This window comes from Trachurus japonicus, chromosome 17 (genome assembly GCF_045865225.1).
Source record: "Trachurus japonicus isolate A0001 chromosome 17, Traja_1.0".
In the NCBI taxonomy this organism is placed as follows: Eukaryota; Metazoa; Chordata; class Actinopteri; order Carangiformes; family Carangidae; genus Trachurus; species Trachurus japonicus.
This window is the reverse complement of record NC_140923.1, coordinates 24,510,245-24,534,844: the sequence shown is the minus strand read 5'-3', so window position 1 is coordinate 24,534,844 and position 24,600 is coordinate 24,510,245. Positions and strand designations below refer to the sequence as shown.

Below are 24,600 nucleotides of genomic sequence, written 5' to 3'. Positions count from 1 at the left end.
AAAGCTGAAAACAATATTACAAATAAATGAACAAACAAATTCCCCTGCTTTTCCATATCCAGTAGCATATTTTGCTGTTAGATATTTGATCACCATTTCATTACTTTTGGTTCATTTCTATCACACCTGGACCATTATGTAGAATCAATATAAGGTGATAATTAATTTAAAACAAATCATGTCAGAACATGTCAGGTAATGTGCAAAAAAGTAAAAGAAAAAAAAGCACCTGTCCATATCTCCATAACTGTCCCAGCAGATGCACTGATACAAGAGTGGCAGAGGAAAACACCACACTGCACATCCTTTAACTTCATGCACTTGTGAACAATAGTGGATTTTGTGGTCAGGGCTCAGTGGGTGGACGTCAATAGATGGTGCTCTGCCAGAGGGACAGCGGAGGGAACATGAAATGATATTTTCCTGTCACATTTCTCTGGAGGTCGTCTTTCATTCCACAGAGTTGACATCACATGACAGTACACAATGTCAAGCACTTCCAAAACACAAACAGGACTGACATCACTGACCTGCAGGACTTCACTGTGATTATTGTCCAAAATGTCTTACAGTACCATGAATGCACTTGTTTGTCACATCGGCGGTGCTCAGTGGGATTCGCGCCCCCCCGCCCCCATGACAGTGATAGTGACACTTTGCATGAGCACAAGAGTTCCCCATCACTGTGCCTCCCTTGTGTTTCATTAACATTCGTATTGGAGGAGGAGATGAGGCGATGTGAGAAGCTCTGAGGGGTCGTTTGCTCTGAGAACAGCACTTGCAGCTGAGCAAACACACCCAATACACACACACACACACACTGAGGGTCACACATTCAAAGCCATACATGCATAAGCAGGACCTTAGCGGATGTAAATAGCGTAGCAGCTTGTATCTATGGTACCGCATATTTAGGAAAAAACAATTAATTGACTGCTTGCTTGCTTCGATGCAGATTATCTCATATTAGGATTAATGGAGTTGACATGACAAATTGTGTGTAAAGCAGTCTCCACTGGGTCCCTTAAACTTTGACAGTGCATTTAATATACATGCATTCAATCTGATCTGCTGTCCCTCTTATCTCAGCAGTAGTACGGCATTAGCACATGGAAAAAAGGTCCAGCTGTACACTGGATGACCTCTTTGGGTGAGAGGATGGCAGGGGGTTGAGGGGAGGTAGGATGAGGGATGGGGTGAAAGCCAGGGACACTTGGTGTAATGGAAACTGTTCACCTCTGACCCCTTATCAACTCCTAACAATGCATTCTTTAATCGGAAATGTGTTGTAGACATTACAGTGTGGCAGTGAGGGAACTTGTGTGTATGTGTGATGAGTGTGTGCACGTGTGTGGGTTGGAAGTCAGAAGTTCAGTTCTACAGTGTTAGTCAACTGGTGATTGCCTTAATAACCCGAGGATCAGCAGGCAGCCCGTAAACCATTAAACCAATCAGCTCCCATGTTGCAGGGCATGAGCTGCAATCACATGCCGCTCACCATGAGGCTGATCAAATTCAAATTTATGACTAAAATAAAAGAGTTTAAAAAGAAAACACAAAAAATGGCAGCTGACTTTCATGTATTGTAAAGACGCACTAATCAATAGACAGTCACCTTCCAGACGGAGGTCAGAGGTCACAGACAGGTTAAAACCTTGTCAGGAGTCTTGTTAAAGGACAAATTAGCAGGGTGGATTGTTGAAGTTGACTTCAAGCTCATATTGTCAAGTCACTTTATGTGAAGTGTACATTCATTTCCTAGGTTTACTTCATCTAGTATACTTAGGTGCTATTTTAATACTTACTGGGACAACTAATTTTAGTTTACAAAAGTGTACGTTTAAGTATACTTCAACTCTGAGTACAGATTAGTAGAAATAACAGGTACTAGTAGTTTTTGAAAGTATATCGTAAGCAAAGTTGTAAATTGACTAGTTACATACTTCCTAGTCCACCTCAATTTACAATTTGAAATATTTTTAACTCTAATTTTCGAATGCCCTCACTGAATTTCTGCACAAAAAAAGCTCAGTTGTATTTTTTGTCTTTTTTTTAAATTCCAACTGACCTGTTATTATAAACTAGAATACATATTTTTTTATAACAAGTAAAACATATATTGGAATACCTCAAAGAAGCAAAATAACAATTAGAATTGATAGACTAAACTATAGTTACAATCCAAGTATACTCAAGTTAAAGTTAAAGATACTTTATTAATCCTTTGCAGGAAATTACAATGTTACCAGCAGCAGAAGACAACACAAGACCACAAGCACGCATCATCATGCACAAAAAATAACAATAATACAATAACAACAATATTGCACAACCCGTTACAAACTTATGTCAGAGAATAAGAGCAGCAAAGTCTAAAATGCTATTTAAATGCTATTTAAAAAGAAGTAAAAGTGGCTAAGTCTAAAATAAGATTTTTTAAAAAGGAGGGAGAGACGCTGTCACATGATTAAGAGAAGCTAAATGGCATATGCACATGATTACTGTGAGTTAAAAAGCCTAATGGCAGCTGGTAAAAAAGACTTGAGGTTCCTCTCAGTTCTACATTTGGGAGGGATTAGCCTGTTGCTGTGTGAGCTCAGTCTGAAGGCCTCAAGGGCGTGGAGTGGGTGCCTGTCGTTGTTCAGGATGGAGTTCAATTTCCTCAACATCCTCATGTTTGCAACCTGCTCCACGCTGTCCTGGGGGGTGCCAATGGTGGAGCTGGCCTTTTTGATGAGCTTGTTCAGCCGATTCCGGTCAGAAGTACGGGCTCCGGCCCCCCAACACACCACACAAAAAGAAAAGAGCACTTGCCACTACAGACTTATAAAAGGAACAGAGCAGAGGCTGACAAATGTTAAAAGACCGCAGCCGTCTGAGGAAAAACAGTCTGCTCTGCCCTTTTTTGTAGACTGCCTCCATGTGGCTGGACCAGTCCAGTTTGTTGTCCAGCAGCACACCCAGGTATTTATATGTGGAGACAGTTTCTACGTCTGTGCCCAGTATAGTGACAGGGAGTGGGTTTTTAGGTCTTGACCTTCTAAAGTCAAGGATCATTTCTTTAGTTTTTGTGGTGTTGATCTTCAGGTTGTTGAGGGTGCACCAGTCCCCAAAATCCCTGACTGTGCTCAAACCTTCTGTATAAGGCTTGAATAGTTGAGTATTCAGTATATCCTGTTAAATAGGTTAGGTTCAGATGCAGGGCATGTACATTTTTTCTGTATACTTGCCAGATATATTTTGTAATTATATCTCTGATTAGTATAAACAGTAGACTGAGAGTACACTCTCTTATTTTTAGTTCAAAATAATAATAGTAGCACTCTTTCTTTAATAACCTTCTCTGTTCTGGGGGTTTTACCCTCGACCACAGTCCTGATTCTGTCTAGTCAACCATGTTTCTATATGGGACTGTGTTATGTTGGCCCCATGACTCCTCTAATGCAGTTGGCTAGATGCCTTCCTCTGTCATTATCCTAAAGTAGCCTACTGTTAGTGACAGTTAGGCTTTCTTTAAAAGCCCCAAAGTAAATTAAAAGTGAAGATAAACAACACAGTCGTTAGTGTCACTTTCCTCTCATGTCTGTCTGATACATTTAAGCAGCATCCTTCTAAGCAGCTGCAACTAAGTGGATGAAATAAGACTGCACTTTGATTTGTTGCTTTGAATCAGTTGTTTGATTGCATTTAGCCAACATCATTTGCAATTCAAGTTCAACACAGTGCAATGTAGATTCTACTTTAGGTGTGTACTATTATGAATGGGAACTGATCTGAGGTTTGGCCTACAGCATGTTGTTGTTGTTGTTACTCCTATGTCTGCATGTGTGTGTGTGGGCATGTCACTTGTCTGGGTTAAACCTGCCCTCAGGTCAGACTCTCTCCCTCTGATAACATCTTTGTCTCCCACTTTTATCCTGCTTTCTTTTCTCATCTTACAGTCTTTCTTGTCTTGGGCTCCAAAGCGGCTCTGATTTGGGGGTTTTATTTTTCCCTCTTCTGTCCCTCCCTTATCCTGTCCATTCTCCCCCTCTATTCCCATGCAAAGGATGGCATTAAATAGGCACCTTCCACACACCACTCCTGCTACTGTTGTTTTTCTGCTCCTTACTTTACCACAGGGTTTAGAGTAATTATGACTACACTTAATATGCAGAAGACTGATGGGAAAAGATCACTTTCCCACTTTATACACACACCCCACAAGCACACACACACACACACACACACACACACACCCTTCTGCCTGCAGGTATACATCTTTTGTCCTCGCTGAGGTTGAGCTGGAGGTTCAAGGAGCATGAGTGTGCGTCTCTGTGTATGTCTGTGTGTGCATCACCTCTGACATTCCAGGCATTTTTCCTCTACCACCTACCGTCTCTGGACACAAAAGAGATTCGATTAGTCACTCAGATCCTGTCCCACTCATGCAATCCCCACTGAACCTGAAGTGTGTGCAGGGCCACAGCCAGAATGTGCTACTGCCCCTTAGTGCTCAAACTGTGAATTACAATTTGGATAAACTGTGGTCACCACTTTATGTGTCATATTCAGAATAAAAAGCTATGGAACTTAAACCAACACTAAAGAACTTTTCAACCTTCATAAAATATTTTCATAACTTTTGTGATGATACATCGACTTACAACAAGTTGAATGACACCTCTGTCATGGCCTGAGGGGGTCTGTATCTCTTTCTCTGGCACTAAGCAGCTTTGAGGAGCATGGTAGGACACCGGCTCTCTCTTAAGTTTCACTTTCACTTTTGCGAGTCACAACGAGGAGGGAACAGGCACTTTAGCAATGGATTATGTTTGTGTTTTCACTTTGAAATGATCCACTGGAAACAGAAACTTAGTTTTGATGTCTTCTGTTAATTTTAATGCAGGATATTTACAGGGCTTCACGCTAGTGTTCATGGGAAATGGAGTCTTCCTTCAGGCAAAACACTACCGCTTTGGTCCAGAGGCGCCGCCAAACTCAACCAAAACTGAAAGTTCTTTAGTACTGCTTTAAATAATAATAATAAAAAGATTTATCAACTTAAGGTATTTTCCCGCTGTTTTAGAGGGTTAACGTCTAAAACAGTAAAGTTTAATTTAGTTTAGGTTGTTATGTCCTCACCACATTCATTTTCTCTTCATATTCTTTCCGTTAAATTTTTTTTACAGTGTACTGATGAATTACAAAACAATAAAATTTGGTATTTCAGTCAGTTATGAGCAGTAGCCTAATCTCTTGAATCTTGTCTTGTTTTTGGCTGGAGTAGCTTTAGCACTCATGTTATTGATGCATATCAGTGGCGCTGTTAGCTGCATTTATACTAAATGTGGATAGTGACTCACAGCTTACATTGTGATTATGTTAGTGCCTTAACAGTCTCTCTTTGTCCCATCTTTCCAACTTGAGCTCATAAATGTAGTCCAACATTTCCTGACTGAACATGGCCTTGAAATATGAAATGAAAACACATTGTAGGAGGAGCGGAAGAGGGGGAGAGGGGGAGGTGCATGAGAAAAACAGTCTCCCAACACAGGCTTCATTGACTGCCTGGCTAGTGGCTAGAGTGCATATGCGTGAGTGTCTGAAAATGGGCTCATGTGGTATTCTGTTACCTGGAAACAGGTCCTCTCTGTTGACCTCTGCGGCCCGCCCACCTAGCGGTCTGATGTCGGGATTGGCTGAGATTGTGTCAATGAAACAGGCCAAGGCGAAGTAAAATATACAATTGCATTCACAAAAGAAAAACAGCACATAAAGACCCTTTGATAGATGATTTATGCTTGTTTGACAGAACCAGTTCAAAAATGTCGCACATTGAACAATGTAGATTTTGTGAGCTGAATGAATCAGTTAGCATTTGTTGCTAATCAGACAAGTAGAAAATTGTTATCAGCTTCTTAGTCCCTGATAAATGAGTATTTGTGTTGTTCTGGCACAAAAACAATAATCACTGAGCCAAAACCTCTTTCGCTCTAATTGTCAGTATTGACCAACTTGTAGGACACTCACACACAAAACCAAGAACACACACACGCACACACACACACACTCACACACACATAGGACATGAATACACAGAGACAGGATGTGTGATAGGTTCGACCATCATCTTTGAATTGCGCAGCTGATGCTTTTTTTGTTTTTGTTTTTACAGAATACTATCAGCCTCTTTTATTGCACAATATTTTTCAATATTTTAATGTAGCACAGATCATGTGGGTAAATACATGGTTGTTTTACATGGTTGTTTAGGAAAAGTGAAATATTTCCATGTAGGTGTCATGTCTCTTTAGGCCGAGGACAGAGTTTCACAACTTTTTCTTATCTATTGTATCTCTACTTCAATGATATACAGAAAATGCAAATTATGTATTTGACATGACTGAACCTGTGGGGTGTGTGGCCTGAGCTACTTTAATGTGCATTACTATTCATGGCCACTAGGTGGTGTCAGAGTCCCAATGCAACAAGGCTTATTATATACTTTGATACTATCATAGTAAAAGGCCAATAAGCCATCATATTTGCTTTGCTTGTAGGACATTAAGGCAAAAAGTTTATTGGACTTATCTATAACCTTAAAGCTTGAGTAAATATTCATATTATTGACTGATAATATTGAAGATATTAATTTATTATCATACCACTGTTTTTATCTAACAAGGACATGTTTCAGTTTTTAAAGTGATATATAGGCTAATAGCAAAAGCATCAAGCAAATGATTAAAACCCCAACAGACTTTACAAAAGGCTCAAGACATAATCACAAGAGATGTTCTGATATAGAGAATTCCTGTCTGACTTTTTGTTTCCTGATCTTGTGATTCCTCTTCTGACTCCTACAGCCACTTAACTGGTCATTTCTGTGAATAAATTCATAGCATCCCCATGCGATTGGCCGTGACAGTAAACCAATTAGAGTTTATTGTTGGGACGGTTGCTAGGTGGAAGTGAGAGAGAGGTGAAGGGTGAAAGGGTTATTCTTCCTGGAATCCAGAGGCCCTAAACGGGGTCACCCCATATAGAAAAAAAGTGGGTCTGAAAATACTCAAAAGAATGTGATGGCTTTTCAGCAGCCATTGCACATGAAAACGGACACTTTCTTTTTCTGTGATGACAGATGTCTGAAAAAGGTCATGTTAATAATTCTTTACATTTCATTTATACACTCAAATATGACCACTGCTGTCTATGTATTGCTACATCCCTGACACAAACTATAGCTAAACTATTTAACAACTGCCATGGCTGTTTACATGATATAGTTAAAGTCTATGTTATTATCACACATTATCACATTTATGTAGCCTAATCTAATAATTTCTTTAAGCATTTATTGTCACTTTGTGACTTTAATTTATTTGTTCTTAGAAGTAATTACAATAATAGTGTTTCTAAGGGAAGAAAGTTCAAGCCTAATAAACAAAAAAAATTATATCATTTCATTATTATCAGCTAAATAATGGCTCAAATGATGACGTGTGAAGTGAAAAGGGCTGCTACCAGTGTTGGAGAGAATTATGACCTGACTAGTTCTCTTAATTTAATGTTGCTTTTTAGGGTCTTTCAGCTCATTGTTTTGGTTTCATGCCCCTTATAGGGAAACTTCGTTTTTTTCCAACCTGGGCCAGTGATGGATTGAGCAGGGCAGGCAGCCTGCAGCCCAGCTAACGCTCTTCAACCAGGCAAGTGGCTCCCGTCAAAGTTCGCCCTATAAACGTGCTTTTTTTTTCACACTGACAGGCTCAGATAGTTACAATGAGTGTCCGACAACATACTAGAAAGGAGAAATGAACTTTAAGCTTGTCTCTTCTTTGACTGGCAGTAGTCATCCCCAGTCGAAGTGGTCACTGCAGACCCTGTGGTCGGCACGGCGCAGTGCATCGACAGGAGTGTCAGCATCCATTTGTAGCACAGCTAGCCCTAACTTGTGAAAGCTCTAGCTGCACGAAGAGTAGCCCAACATTTTGTTGCTATAATTTGGAAATGCTTCGGTCGTCTCTCTTCACCTCAGTCAGGTAACAGTATTCCCCATCGGTGTTTTGCCGCGAGTTATCGCGAGACTTCAGGGCGAGATTTCTAGCGTGGTGAGATTTGGACACAGGTCACAACCATAGATCATAACCATAGACTGTAAAAAAAATCATCACAACAATCACAACAAACAGCGACCTCCAGCTAAAGGTAGAGACATACGTTCATTTCTCCTTTCTAGTATGTTGTCGGACACTCATTGTAACTATCTGAGCCTGTCTTTGTGAAAAAAAATGCAGGTTTACTGGGCGAACTTTGACGGGAGCCACTTGCCCAGTTGAAGAGCGTTAGCTGGGCTGCAGGCTGCCGGGCTCAATAATACTGGAGCTACCTTAATAATTGTATTATCTATCACTCACGTATACAGAAAAACATATGAAAACGGGGCCCAGGTTGAAAAAAAAACAAGTTTCCCTTTCCCTTTTAGCTACTTTCTGGTTCCACTGTCACTGCTCTGATCAACCTCCAGCGTAATCCGGAGGATGATAAACCCACAACAGCAACTAAAAGAAAGTGTTAGCTACTAGCTGTGAACATTGTGATCAATTAGCAGCTCAACTTACAAAAAAAATCAACGAATACTGCTTTAAAGACATATCCTGTAGTTATAATGTCTCGTATAATTGCTAGCAATTAAAGTCAGAAACAACCCCCTGTGACAAGAAGGTCAGTGGTATAGGACGTTGAGGGGCTATACAGTGCATAGTTGTGTGTGTGTGTGTGTGTGTGTGTGTGTGTGTGTGTGTGTGTGTGTGTGTGTGTGTGTGAGTGTGTGTGTGTGTGTGTGTGTGTGTGTGCGTGTGTGAGTGACATGCCAAGTTTCACTGTGGTGGAGCATCAGGGCTGCCCACCTACTCCCCACTCACCCCCCACCCATGCTTATCTTCCTGACCCCTCTCACCCATCCTTTCCCCATCCCATCCCACACACCCCCCATCCCTGGCTAATCCATGACTAATCAAGCTTCTCCCCCTGGGGGGTTTCCTCCCTCACCCTCTCTTTAAATCTTAAACCCATCATCTGCTCCATTAGAGACCACCACACCCGGTTTTTCCCACAACTGTTTGTGTGTGAGTGTGTTCGGACCAGCAGGGCTCCCAGGAAATCTGAATGAACAAATGGGAGTGAAATTATGGATGACATCATTAAAGTTTTCAAAAGAGCATCTTGAAAAAGAAAAAAAAAGCAATGCACAATCGATAAGATTCAAGTTGAGAAAAGTGTGCTGTGGCCTCTCACCCTGCTCACACTCCCCAAAACCCAACCCAGTGACAGTGTAGTGAATGATAATGTTATTTCATTATCATTGTACCTCTGTGGTGGCTTTATGTTTTTTGAAAAGGCAATGCTGTGATAGTTACCAAACCTACAAGCATTTTATGACACTATTGTACGTTTATCTTGCTAAATTTGCTACATAGTTCAGCAGACTTCATTCCTGTATTCACTCTAAGCTGTCTCTAGAGTTGACAACCAACACCAACATTAACTTTTATCACCTTTCCTTTTACTGAAGTGTAGTTGAAGTGAAGCTCTGAGCATATTGTTGCTCGGAGGGTAAATTGTAACTTTGTGTAACCTTGTGTAACCCAGTGGCCAAAGAAACCACATTCAGTAGCAGATGCTACACCATAGCCCCTTTAATAGGCTACATTGCTTTCTACAATATTTTATCCAAATGTTTATAAAAGGCCAATAGCTGGAAGTATGTTATTCTGTGGTTGCTGTGAGGAAAGGGTAACACACAACAGGTTATTTGAACGTTTAGCCGTTAGTGATGCTATACCTTCAAGACATAATGGCAACTTGCAATGGCAGTCTGTTAGCAAGTTCAAATGGATTACAGACAGAGAAACCTTGCCTGTGCTAATTTCCCCATCTGACTGATTTTTAATTTGGCTGTGTTACACCCTAACCCCCTAACCCAGCTGCAATTGTCAATTTTGGCCACTAGGGGCCATGAAAACTTCAAAACTAAAGGATAAAGGATATACAAGATATACCAATATTATATACCCCCATTAGCTTCACAGTACACGAAGAAGAAGTTTAGTTATCAGAGATGGAGCTGAATAGTTTTGCATTATAGGCTCATCATGCTTCAAGCCTCATTATGAATGTAGGTCTGTTAATCTCTATCTTGAGCTTGGGTTTAGTCTCTGCCAACTCTTGAGAAATGGAAAATGTTTGTTGTCTTTCAACCATGAACCACTAACTTTGACTGCCTGCTGTTTGAGTATGTTTTAAACAATTTATGAGTTCTCATTTGGTGTAAACAACCTTGAGTTTTGATCAAAGACCAAGTTAGTGACCTACTGGAACATTTAAACACAATTTGTTAATATATGATTAGTAACCATATGGCAAATTGATGTGTCTGTTGTACGAAATACTTGAAAACTGTGAGTGATGCCCCCTCAAAAACAAAGTGAACCCAAACAGACTTAGTGGAACCACGCCCCTTATATTAAAATGTCAGCCTCAACGAACACCTCCACTTGATGCTGTCCTCAGCAGGACTCCAGCCTGGACCTCACCAAACATTTAGAGAAGCACAATACAACAGGACAGGCACCTCTTTGTCACCATCAACATGGGGCCTCTCTCCCTGACCAGTGAGCTGCAGCACAGAACTGTTTCCATTCAACCTTTTGTCATTTTTTTCCCATAATTTCTCAGTTTAACAAATGTTTACCGGATGAAGGTGAGGCCATTTCGGTGCATAACGGGTTTAACGGTAACATTAAGCCATTTAACGTGGTATTTTCAAATGAAAACAAACTGAATATACAGGGATACAAACCAAGGATAACTCATTTAAATGCTCTTAGTTTACAACTGGTGTTGTTAAAAAAAAATGAAATGATTAAAAATGAAAATGAATAGATAAAGGGAAATGTATTTCATCCCATCATAGTCTCTTTTTGGTCCAACACTTAGCTATATTAAGTAGTTTAATTGTTTATACATTGCACTGTAGCCTTCCTACTCTAGTCCACTCTTGTGCACTTTGGCACAGTTTGGTTTAGACAAATTCTCAAGGTTTGAATTGGACATGTAACTGGAAAAATATTTGTGTACTTGTGTTTGTATTTGTGAATAAGTATTTAATTTTCCATGTGAGACCAGGGTGAAATAATTTCCTCCTTTGAGTTTATTAAAGCAGAAGTAAGTGATATATTTGTGTTAATATAAGTCTTAAATAGTTATATCTTCCAACAGCAATCACTTACATAGAGTGTTTGGACTGAAACACGGGTCTGTCAGTCACTCTGCTCTGCTCTGAGCCGAGGAGAAAACATTTATCGTATCCTACAGTTTTTATCCAATGAGGAGAGAGAACGGCATGCAGGGCTGTGTGTGCAGCCAAGGAACGCCGTGAATGTGGCGACGTAGGGACGAGGACTGTTATGGTGCGTTCAAGGAAACTCGTATTTTTCCGACCGTGAAGTGGTACCAGTTCGATCTGGTACGAGTTCACCGGTCGGAAGTTACGAGTGGCCATTATAGTGACTTTCACTGGTAAAACAGGTCGGAAAAACACGAGTGGGTTGCCTGGAACGCTACAAAGTCGTAAGTTGTGACTTAAAGCTGTAATTTACGATTTCAAAAGCCTGCCTGGAACGCAGCATTAGCGAAAACGACCGGACCACTTACTTCTGCTTTAAGTAACCTTACCTCCCTGCTGTAGAGCCTGTGCAACATTTTCTGGACTCAATTATCTTATATTCTATTGGATAGTTGGGATATGATCATTCAGATGCAACCATGTTTGTAATTTTCACTGTGTGTTTGTCAAGGTGCTCTCTTGTTTGATATTCCTGTTGTTTTAACTGGTGAACACCGCATCACAACAGGAAAAGACAGGGAGTAATTGAACATTGTGAATGCACCTTTTAATGAATTTATCGGCAGTCTGTAACCAGTGTGTGTGTAGGTGAGCTTGACAGGCTGTTGACATAGTGTGACATAAGACCAAGAGACCACAGAAAACACTCAGATGGGAGGAGAGAGAGGAAAGTAGGAGGAGGAGGGAGGAGCAGAGAACTAACTAACTCTCTAATCTGCCTGTCTGAGAGGAGAGGGGAGAGAAAACCAAGTTGGCTGTATTGAAAAGTGCTGGGGAGGGAGGGGTGGAGTGGGGGGGGTGAGAGGTCAGTAATTACACAGGGAGAGAGGAGGGGAGGGAGAGTAAAACAGAGAGAGATGTCAGGGACGTAGACTCAGCAAAAGACAGAGACGGACGGGGAAAGCAAGGACATTAACGAGAGAGGAGAGGAGAGAGAGTGAGGGAAACACCAGAGAGGACAGTGAGACGCTGGAAAGTCATCTCTTGAATATTGATTTTTTTTTAATATAAAACTGGATCTCCTAAAGTCCTGAGATTTAAGTTTTTACATCCTGTAGGATTCTGCACGTGCAAGTACTGCTGCATGTTTCCTCTCATACTTGGAAACGTAGCATCTGCCTTGTTGTGTGGTGCAGTTAAGGATTGAGGAGCATCAGTGTGTGTTTGGACACAACTGTGAGACACAGAAGGAGGATGGGGGGCCTTTATCTCTTTCCTGCTCTCTTCTTCCTCCTCTCCTCTCCTGTACAAGCCCAGTGGCTTAGTTTAAGCTGGTTATTCCCTACAAGCCAGTCTGACTCTGGTCCTTCCGTCGACTCTCCATCCATCACCTCCCTGGGCCCTTCTGACATCCCAGTCACAACAGAGCTGATGGGAAAAGAGGACTGGGTGACGGAGGAAACTGTGGAGCAGAACATTCAGAAAGAGGAGTCTTTTCTGCCCCTTACACCCACACCTCAAGTGTTGATCTCAGGCCATAGTACTGCAAAGCCTGGGATCTTACCTCCAGAGGACAATGCAGGTGGAGGCAGCAACAAGTCCCAGTCCAAACGACTGAAACACTGGACTGGTGAGTGTTACAGGGGTGGTTATATTTAATCAGGGTTGGTTTCAATAGCACCAGGTTAATTGTTCATGTTTGTAACAGTAAGTGACCATTGAAAAAGAAATGATATGTACATTCCCTTACTGCAGGATTCACAGCCTGTTCTGTAACAATGAAAAAATGCTCGTGCATTGATTCATAATTTCTTCCACCATGCACATTGGGGCAGCAGAGTTGTAAACAAGTTGTAAACACAATGTTGTCATTTAGCAAGTACAGCCACACATGTAATTCACCAACCATGTGAACTTTAGTGTGTGTCTTTTGATTTTTAGTGCATGTATTTAATCTGGCTGTCAATGGCTCAGTGCATCATGTGAGACACAGAAGGAGGATGGGGGGCCTTTATTCACACACTAATCTTGAAGTTAAATCCTGTATCTTGAACTTCCTCCAACAATGACCTGGTGTCTCATGAAGAACACAAACTGACGGGGCGTCACGTGGCGTAGTGGTTAGAGCGGGCGCCCCATGTATAGAGGCACAGTCCTCGCTGCGGTCGGCCCCGGTTCGAGTCCCGCGTCGGGCGCCATTTGCTGCATGTCATCCCCCCTCTCTCTGCCTCCCCATTTCCTGTCTGTCTCAACTGTACTATCTATAAAGGCATAAAAGCCCAAAAAAATATACTTTAAAAAAAAAAAAGAACACAAACTGACCTGGTTGTATGTGGCAACACAGAGGGGATTGTTAATATTGGTTTTTACAAGATGATGAAGCATTCATGTGGCCAACATGATCAGGATTAAGATCAGTAGTGGGGTGTTGGGGTCTAGGAATCTGATGCAAAATGAAGGAGTGATCAGATCAGTGAGGCAGACACACAAATGAATGAAACTGTCAGTCAGTACGTTTACATGACACTTGAAAAAACCGAATTATTACCTTAATCCGACTATAAATGGATAACTGAAGTGCATGTAAACACCTTAGTCCGACTGAAATCGGAGTTGGAGAACTCCGATTAAGACACCCAGATAATGCGATTGGAATTCGATTTTCTCCGTCATGTATACACCTTATTGCTCCACAATAGAGACGGCACAAAGTGGAGCAGAGAAGCCGCCCGAACCCGGCAAAAGAGAGAGAGAGAGGGGGGGGGGGGGTATCCTCAGCGCGCATCCAGCCCAGACTGGCGCGTCTGGTCGGGAACTGCAGTTGAGAATTTATTATTAAGCTTGCTAAGTTGTTTATATTCAGTTTTTTACGAGGTGACAGAAAAGTCAACAGGACAGGCGGCGTATTAACCCGCTGAAATGACGGGTGACGCCACATGAGGGGGCGGACCCCGTCAGTTATTCGATTTTCTCAGTTGCATGTATATTGAAACAAGGACAGAAGTCCGACTTGACGCCAAAATCGAATTTTGAGCATAGCTCGATTAAGCTCTGCATGTAAACGTACAGAGTAATTTAAATAAGTTTGATTAACTTTGCTTAACTGAGACCTGAGTTAATTCCTGACTCTAATATGAATGAAGGGCAGTAACTCAGTGTTTGGACCTGCTCATGGCAGAATTACATCAGTGGATTATTAGATAATAACAATTAGGAAATGGAGTTCTGGAGGTGTGAGATATGTGTCAACTCTCATTTTGATGTCAGCATGAATTATGTACCAGCTGTTAATCCAAATCACATGATGCTAGTAGTAGTAGTGTGTGTGTGTGTGTGTGTGTGTGTGTGTGTGTGTGTGTGTGTTGCCATTGGTGAAAACTGAAACATATTCGCAATTTTGGTTTATTGATATTGATTTCCTAATTGTGACTTAAGAGCGCAAGCATTAACTTTGTACTTTATACTTATTTAGCCAATTTTCAGTTTAGACCCATTTGGAATTTCACAAATTTTGCGGTTTACCATGTGTTGATATTTTAATTGGTTTATTTTCTCTTTAGCTGTCAAATGTTTTCCTAGCTTGTCGCTAACGTTACTTGATCCTTTAGGAAAATGCACAACCTTGTCCCACCTACCATTTACTGTCAAACTTAGGTGTGTCAAAATTGCTATGAAATAGGCTACAGTTTCAAACCAAATCAATTACTGACACACAGATAAATCAATGCAGCAAACCAAAATCCTGCCAAAGTTAGCCATCGAGATCAGGAGAATTACGCTAGAACTGGCAATGGCTAAAGCTAAATTTAGTGTTAGCTACTTTCTCCAACTGTTTCTTGTTATTGAAATGTATCAATTCTCATTAACATTTAACTTGCAAAAAAAAAAAATACTTGGTAGTTTGTTTGATGGCCTACATAGACAAGGTAGTTGTTAAATCTGGTCACTGGACCTAATAGCATAAAAGAGTAGTGGTGCCCAGTATGTCAGTTTACTGCAGTGTAATATTAGTGTCATTATTTACAGTGGTAGACATAAAGCCAAGAGGACAATTCATCTACGTTCAATGTAAATAAATTTTTATTGTAAAAGTAAAGAAAAGAAGGCACTGCATTCTTTTTTATTTATTACAGTGTTTTATATAACACAGGACTGATTCTCCCCTGCTGAGTCGTTTTTAGTCCTTTCTCACAAACCACAAACCTCTTTGTTTGACCTTTTGACCTCAGCTTTTTCCTTCATTTTTTTGCCAACTCAGACCCTGAGAACTGCACGGCAGCAGTGTGAACATTGTCTGTATCTTGAAATGGCTGCTGTCCAAGCTGTGACTGGTAATCACCATCGGGTCTCTGCTGCCAAGTATAAGACCAGATTCCAACAGGGAACAGGACAATATCCCCAAATGTATGTCTCACGGGGCAGGAATGACAAGTTAAACCTCTTCAGTGGCCACTCACTCGTTCTCTCAGAGCGGCGGTTGACCGTTGCCTTCATTAGTTTGAGTTTGAACTTCTTCCCTCTGGTAGACGTTATAAAGTACCAAGGGCAAATCGTAATATTTTTAAAAATTCCTTTATTCTTAATGCAATTGGGGCACTGAACACCATGCCCCGTTGATGCGATGATGTGTTGTAATGTAACTGCCACTGCTGTCCTGCTTTTTGCCATGAAGATGTCTGTGTGTAAGTGTTGTTGTTGTTTTTGTTGTTGTCCTGCTTGTTGTTGTTGTTATTGTCCTGCCTGTTGTTTTTTATGAGACCAAAAACAAATTTCCACATCGTGGACAAATAAAACTAACTAACTAACTAACTTACAGAGCACTAATGCACTAACTAGCCATTAGTGCTCTGTAAGTTAGTTAGTTAGTTAGTTTTATTTGTCCACGATGTGGAAATTTGTTTTTGGTCTCATGGTACATCTGGATTGGAGGTGTAAGGCCTTTGGTCTATGCTGGTGGTGAAATGTCCACCTCACCACCTGTGTCTGAAACAATAAATGTGTGAATGTAAAGAGTGGTTTTAAGTGGTGCGTAGAAGCCCGCCTCCACTCACACATTCACACACACACAGACACACACACTAAACCCTCTAATCAGGTGTGTTTCCAGTTGGTCAGGCTTACGAATTAGAGACCCTCAAATGTTTGCCCGTCTGGTCTGGTCTGGTGGTCTGGGAGTTTATGTGTGTGTGTGTGTGTGTGTGTTCATTTGGCTGGGATTTGTTTGATGTGAGTGTGAGTGTATGCAAATGCATTTTTTATTTGTGTGTGTGTGTGCATGACAGAGATATAGGTAGCAGGGGTTATCCTGAGTGGAATGCTGAGGTGAGAGTTTGTCTCTACGGGAGATAGGCTCCTTAGTGGGGGGAAATCAAGAGAATGTGAGGCCGTCTCATCACATACACTCTAATTGCCAGGCATTGTGTGTGTGTCTGTGTGTTTCGGAGGATTATGTCGATGCAAGGCAGAGCAGCAAGGCGCAGGCAGAGTCAGGATCAAATCAAGTCAAATTAAAGGCATGTCATGATGATGCAGAGGAAGCTCTCAGTCTCTTCCTCCCTCCAATGTGGTGAATGAAGCAGCAACACACAGGTAGCAAACAAGGGGAGAAAGTTTGGACGGGGATCAGAGATCTGTCAGAACCTTCACTGTGCACCTATAAAATACGACTACGGTGTGTGTGGATTATGATTTTCTTACAGACACACAAGATCATTGTAGGTAATTGTGATGACTGTACCTTGAGAATTAAACGCAAAATGAAAATATACATTACACATTACATCTAAAACATTTAGAGCAGTGGTTCCCAACCTTTTTTGGCTCATGACCCCATTTTGACATCACAAATTTCTGGCGACCCCGCGATCATGTGATTTGCCGTCAATCAAGACGCACCAGCTCAGATATTTGTATACCGTATGCTGCATTTTGTTTGAACCCGGTTTATATTCAAGAGAGTGAAAGTATATTATATAGAATACTTTAAGATTTTAATTTTTAAAAGAATAATAATTAGTTTAAAAAATATATTTATCAGTATTTTTTTTAAATGAATTACTAGACATTTCAAGCGACCCCATTTGAATTCCACGCGACCCCAGGTGGGGTCCCAACCCCAAGGTTGAAAAACACTGATTTAGAGGGACATCTTTTTCAACCTGTCTCCACTTCACTTATTTCCATTTGCACATTTGAACACCGTCTTCCCGCTCTGTTCTTCTCTATCTCCTCTCAGACCGAGACTCGGGCGGACATCTGGACTTGACAGAGTTAATTGGCGTTCCCCTCCCTCCCTCCGTCTCTTTCACTCCTGGCTATGAAGGTTTTCCAGCCTACAACTTCGGGCCTGAGGCCAACATCGGCCGGCTCACCAAGACTTTTGTGCCAGGGTCATTCTACAAGGACTTTGCCATCATTGTCACGGTAACGCTTGAGAGCTGAACTCCTCAACCTTTTAAACCTCCTTCATGCTTTCAGTAAGCTTTTTTTAAGGGGGTCACCATGGCTTTGAATGCAGCAGCCTAGAGACAATGCTGCTTATTTACTATCAAGACACAGTCACAAGTATATAACAGCACTTCATTGTATTGTAAACTATGTTGTGGTTAGTTGGTGCTTCTTCTGATGATAAACAATCTGAAGCTCCCTCATGACATTTATGGCAAAATATACATAAAGGACTGTATTATTTTCTATCTATTTGGACTTCTGTGTATAGTATTGTCTTGCACTGTAACTGCTGTAAATCATGTGATAAGTGGATTGAGTTTTAGTGACCAACGTCTTCTGTTTTGTCATTACTCCAGGTGCGTCCAGCCAGCCCAAGAGGAGGCATACTCTTCGCATTCACAGATGCTGGTCAGAAGGTGGTGGAGCTGGGTTTGGCCCTCACCCCAGTGCGCGGGGGCCTCCAGAGCATCTTATTGTACTACACCGACAGTGAGGATGCCTCCCATAGCCACAAAGCTGCAGCCTTCAGTGTCCCAGATATGACCGACCAGTGGACACGGTTCACAGTGAGCCTCACACATGACACAATGGGAAAAATACAAATTATACTTTCAGTTTGTACATTAAGTTTGAATTAAGTTTAAATATTCTTTTGTTAACTTAACACTTTACTTGACGCCTATCTCTATAACGCATTATAACCATACTTCTAATGAGTTATAATGCAGTTATAGCACTGTATAACTATAGGTATAAACACTCATAAATGATCATAATGCTTTATAACAATAATCATAACACACTATAAAGCATTTTATCATACTGACTATAAGGTCAGTATCATACTGACTATAAGGTCAGTATTAAAAAAACAGTATAATTGTTAGTAACTCGTTGACAATGCGCACATCAATAATGCATTATAAATATAGTTATAATGTGTTATAATTGGCTTATAAACACTATAACTATAACAATAAGCCTAACACATTATAGAGCATTATAAATCTATATTATAATACTTGACCTTATAAACCATTATAAAATGCTCTATGATGCGTTATGCTAATTTATGAGTGTTTATAATGATAGTTATGCACGCTTATAAGCCAATTATAACACATTATAACTATATTTATAATGCATTATCGATGTGGGCATTGTCAGCGAGTTACTAACAATTATATCGTATACTGACCTTCTAAAAATGTTTTATAGTGTGTTATGATTATTGTTATAAAGCATTATGATAATTTATAAGTGTTTATACCTATAGTTATACAGTGCTATAACTCCATTATAACTCATAAGTATGGTTATAATGCGTTATAGAGATAGGCGTCAAATAAAGTGTTACTATGGTTTCAAAAGTTTACAATGCAAATCAATATATCTTATTTACAATGTTTTATAAATGCATATAAATTCACAGTTTTAAAGTACAGTCTTGAAAAATAATGATAAAGACATTAAATAGACAGTATCATTTAAGATTTACAAGAAGGAATACACTTTTCTAAAGGGTGTATTTGCTCTGTGTGTCAGGTGGTGGTGGAGCATGATGAGGTCCGTCTCTACATGGATTGTGGGGAGGCAGAGAGAGCTACTTTCCACCGGAGGTCGGAGAGACTCACTTTTTCTCACAATTCAGGCATCTTCGTGGCCAACGCAGGAAGCACGGGGCTCGACAAGTTTGAGGTGAGTGAATAACATCTGTATTTTGTGGATGTGTCCGTGGACGTTTGTTTATTTCATGGCATTTTCTTGTTGTCAAGTTGCAATGAGAATGAGCTTCACTTGTTGGCCCGAGGATTACGTCAGATTGTTTGTGTGTGTGTGTAAGTGTAGGTGTGTGTGGTCTCGTCTGGCTTCTCATGGCCATGTGAAAGAATGAGTTGAAATATTATTTCCTCTCTATCTCCAGTGGAAACTTCCCAGCATGCAGCCCGCTGAGACAGTTTGCATGTTGAATACTTTCTTCTCTCTGCATTTTTTTGTGTTCTTTCAGTCTGCTATGTAACAAGCACAATATCTTCTTTAAGTGTAGTCGCTTTTACCAAGACAACAGTATTCAGAATTTTCATCCAGGGAAAACCAGCATTTTCTTCATGTATGGTTCAGACAGAAAGACAAAAATACAATGAGCTGTCCAACAGTAACACTTTTGAAGCTAAGCTATGCTCACATGTATCCTGTCCCTATTTCATAATAGAGAGATGTGAGAGTCTTGCTGAAGTGAAACCACCAAAACTATTTTCTCTGGGCAGCGTAGATGTAATATTCACATACTTTTTGAGCACAGTGGTGCCAGTCACACAGATATAGATCAGGCGCTTCAGTCCAGTCAGTTACAGCTGTTCTGTCTGGATCCGACCTGCAAAGATCAAAATCTCAAAGTTTCCAACATCTTGTGGAATCCAGTAGACAAAGATTTGTTCTGAGTGCAAAGGGAGATCGTTCCCAGTATTAGGCTGCTCCTAATAGAGTTCCTGGTGAGAGTATCAAGACAGTAATTGCATTAGATTATTTTGGGGAAAACATTATGCGATCCTGGCTTTCTCAGACTACTCCATCTCTAACAGACTGGATCTGAAGAGCTGAGTCCAAACAGGGTCGACATGTCATGACCACCTCTGGTTAATTCCTGTGCTGGCCCGTTACAGATTTTAAGTATGAAACTCAGAAGATCAGAGAAAGAGACGAAGGAAGAAGGAAGTTCAAGGTCAAGTTTATTTACATAGCACGTTTAAAAACAACCATTGTTGACCAAAGTGCTGTACAATATCAGCATATCAGACACATAATATCAAACACATTCAGATTCCAGTTCCACACACATACACAAATAAACAGTTCCACAACAGCATACAGTAGCCGAAAAGTAGGCTACAACACACACAACATAACGTTACAGCCGCAGTGTTGTGAGTGAATCATGTCGGGACAACCAGGCTTCATGAATCCGCTTCACAGACCCCGGTGCCCGGCCGCCACTAGAGCAGTGGCGGCGGCGGCGGCCAAGCACCGGGGTCTGTGAAACGGATTCATGAAACCTGGTTGTCCCGACATGATTCACTCACAACACTGCGGCTGTAACGTTATGTTGTGTGTGTTGTAGCCTACTTTTCACGGTTAAATTATCACCGCGACACACACACAGAGCGGCGAGTCAGTTAATACGTAGTAGCCCCCTGCTACGAACATACAGCGGCTAACCAGCTGCTACTTCCCTGTAAGCAGAAGCGATTGCACCGGGGAAACATGTTGCTAGGCAACCATGTCAACCACACATTCTATGATTATTTCATTATCACGAGAAAACGGTCTTTGTTATCTCGAGATAACGAAATAAATTAATTCGTTATCACGAGAAAACAGACTTTGTTATCTCGAGATAACGAAATAATAAGTCGTTATCACGAGAAAACGATAATAAAAAAATTTATACGGACTTGGCCCTTTAGGGCTTCCGTATCCAGAGCCTGGGTGCTGCCACTGCAAAAGCTCTGTCACCTTTACTTTTGTATTTTGATCTAGGGACCTCCAGGAGAAGCTGATTTGAAGATTTGAAGGATTTGAAGGCTTAAAAGGTCACATTAATAGCACCCTATTTTTGCAACCTTTTATGACTAGGCCATTTAAGATCTTAAAAACAAACAATAAAATCTTAAAATCAATCCTAAATCTGACGAGAAGCCAGTGTAATGAGGCCAACACTGGTGTGATATGGTCTCTTTTTCTTTTTCCTGTTAAAAGACGAAAAAAAGGATGACTGCCCCAGGCCAGCATACAAAGAGTTACAGTAATCTGAATTACTGTAACTGGAAAGAATACAGAGAAGTGAAGTAGGAAGAGAGAAGGCTGACACACGGAAGGGAGGAGAGGATGGAGGAGTAAGTCAGTGGCAAGTGTAAACAAGGCTGGCATGTGGTCAGGGCTCAGTTGTGGTCAGATCAAGGGCCTTTGCTGCTAAGTGTGTCAAGTGTAGGCTTTTAGGGTTAAACTTGAATGTGGAGAAACATTTGTCATTTAAAGGGATAGTTCAACATTTTTGGCAAATTGGCCCATCGCCATAACCCCTATAGTTTTAGGAGTAGGTTCATTACCTTTGATTGTCAGTGCAAGCTGTTTTTTAGAATGGCGGAGCAGAGTCTAGTGGGATTTCTTGGTTTCACTCATCAAACTCATCAAATACACAATCCAACAACTCCAAAATGCTTTCATGGACAAGTTGTGACCTGCACATTCACCACGCTATGAGATAATAACGTAACGTTACGAGACAGAGTTGTTTTCGAGGCAAATGCAGAGACTGCTTGCTGAAAAACTGCCCCAGACGGGAACCCGCATCAGCGGTTTTGCATGAATTTACCTCTAAAACAACTCCGTCTCATAACGTTCTGTTATTATCTCATAGCGTGGTGAATGTGCAGGTCACAACTTGTCCACCAGAGTGTTTTGAAGTTGTTGTGTTGATTGTGTATTTGATGAGTTTGATGAGGGAAACCAAGAAATCCCATGAGCCTCCATAGCGTAGCTCTGAGCAGCTTGCGGCTCTGCTCCACTGTTCTAAAAAATAGCTTGCACCGACAATTAAAGGTAACGAACCTACTCCTAAAACTATAGGCATTATATGGCAATGGGCCAATTTGCCAAAATGTTGAACTACCCCTTTAAAGAAATTTGTTATTTGTGAAAAATGGTTGTCCAAGCCTCACAGCAGGACACATACTTAATATTAGAAATTGTAAAGTAAAGACTGGACTTAATGAGAGTTAGCTCAATTCACTCTGTGCTAACACAAGATAAATCTAATCTGCTAGTCACATGTTGGCATGGCGACTAGACGCAGTCATTCCCACTTCAGTTTGCTTTGTTCTGTGTGGCCTGACTTTTTGAACGGGTTATCTGAAGCATGGCCACTGAATATGTGCATGTTCAGCAGCAGTCAGGTTCAGTCTGAAATATCTGGGTCACTGTGTGTGTGTGTGTGTGTGTGTGTGTGTGTGTGTGTGTGTGTGTGTGTGTATGTGTTTGTCCTTGGTGTTTTTGTCTTCAAATGACATCACTTGTGGTATGGGGCCCTTTTTAATCATCATGTGTTTGTTGAATGTGAGTGTTGTAAAAATGAATGTTGACCTAGCGTTCAAGTTCCCATATAAACCAGAGCTATCATTACTATGCAGTGTGTCTGAGTACTGTGTATTTGTAGGCTATTTGCTTCCTCAGGCAAAAAAATAATTATAGCTACAATCTGCAGATTTACTATGATCATATCATTTGATAATTAGAATGAATTGACATGTTTTTTCTTACATATCACTGTGTTCATGATATAAATGTTGTGGACACAAATCTAATATGAGCAACAGTCATGACACTTGTTAAGACTGTATAACCTTCCAAAAGTTCATGTGAACGCAAAGATTAAGATGAAACATTAGCTCACTTCCATTAACTCCATCATTTCAATCCAGGTCACACAGTCTGTAAGTGTTGAACTTGACTGGTACAATTTTTAATGTTTGTCTGCCACTCTGTTTTTTCCAGGGCTCCATCCAGCAGCTGGTGATAAAAGATGATCCCAGAGCAGCTGAGGAGCAGTGTGAAGATGATGATCCATATGTAAGGCACACACAGACACAGACACACACACACTTGGCCAGTAGATCCTGTTCTACTAGCATAATGTTATATGGATTTAATAGCTGGTATTTCAACACAATTAGATTTGATTGACATGTCTCACACCTCCAGAACTTGATGTATTAATTGGTCCACTGATTTCACTGATGCCATGAGCAGGCTGAGTAAAACACTGGAAGCTCGTAGGATCACTCAAAGAAACTACACATGGAATGTGCATGTAAACCAGTCAACAGCACCCCCTATTTGTTTAAAAGACTAAATTGGTGAACAGCAGAAGTTATGTGGGATAACTCGTCCTCTGGCTTAACTAGACAAGACATTCATATGAAAAACAGAAATTGTGTTACTGCATTTATGTAATTAAAGTTCCTACAATTAGTATAGGCTACTGGTATTTTTTTCAAGTATTTCTGAGTATGTTACATTACAAACTAGAGCTATAGGTTTATCCAGCATCTGATCGTCAATGTGATCCATTGTTATAAACATTAATTTGGGATTTCAATAAGTGGTTAGTTAGTTAGTTAATGTAACTACTTAGTTTGTGGACTCCTACATCTTAGGTGGTTGACAGCATTTTTTTTTATTGTGAGCTTGTTTTCTAAACCAAACACATGATGTGATATTTTAATGAAGGCCTCAGGATATGCCAGTGGAGACGATGCTCTGGATGACAGAGAGACAGAGGAGGAAGTCATGAAGAACACACAGGAGAAGAAAAACAGGGCAGAACAGGTAGGCTGGGCCGATTATAATCTTTACTATAACTACTTTACTATACTTTGTATACATGGGAAGTTTGAACAGCATAATAGGAGTTTGTTAAAATGATGGTTTCTTCAGAAGCTGTTGCCTCCTGCCTTTCCTCCCACCAGAAGCTGCCTTCATCAGCTCTTGTTAACCATTTCCATGTTTTTGCATATTCTGTGTTCTAAACTGTTTTCTTGTCTGTAACAACATCTATTGCACGTCTGTTCGTCCTGAGTGAGGGATCCCTCCTCTGTTGCTCTCCCTGAGGTTTCTCCACATTATTCCCAGTGTTTTCCTGGGAGTGTTTCCTCAGTCGATGTGAGGGTCTATAGGGCAGAGGATGTTGTTATGATCCTATGTAAAAACACTTTGAGACAAACTGTTAGTAAAAATGGGCTATACAAATAAAATTGCCTTGCCTTGGA

General features: G+C 40.8%; 1 protein-coding gene across 4 annotated transcripts in view; it reads left to right on the top strand.

The window, feature by feature from the left end:
* Positions 1-24,600, top strand: part of col15a1b (collagen, type XV, alpha 1b) — a 52,400-nt gene that overhangs the window by 6,938 nt on the left and 20,862 nt on the right. For 3 of the 4 annotated variants that reach the window (XM_085804137.1, XM_085804135.1, XM_085804136.1), the window contains exons 3-7: positions 17,562-17,749; positions 18,133-18,342; positions 19,322-19,474; positions 23,327-23,401; positions 24,062-24,160. In XM_085804137.1, the coding sequence (XP_085660263.1) occupies positions 17,562-17,749; positions 18,133-18,342; positions 19,322-19,474; positions 23,327-23,401; positions 24,062-24,160 (725 nt within the window). Of the gene's footprint in view, positions 1-12,358; positions 12,963-17,561; positions 17,750-18,132; positions 18,343-19,321; positions 19,475-23,326; positions 23,402-24,061; positions 24,161-24,600 lie in introns of those variants that run through there. The other variant, XM_085804138.1, reaches the window with a different exon arrangement.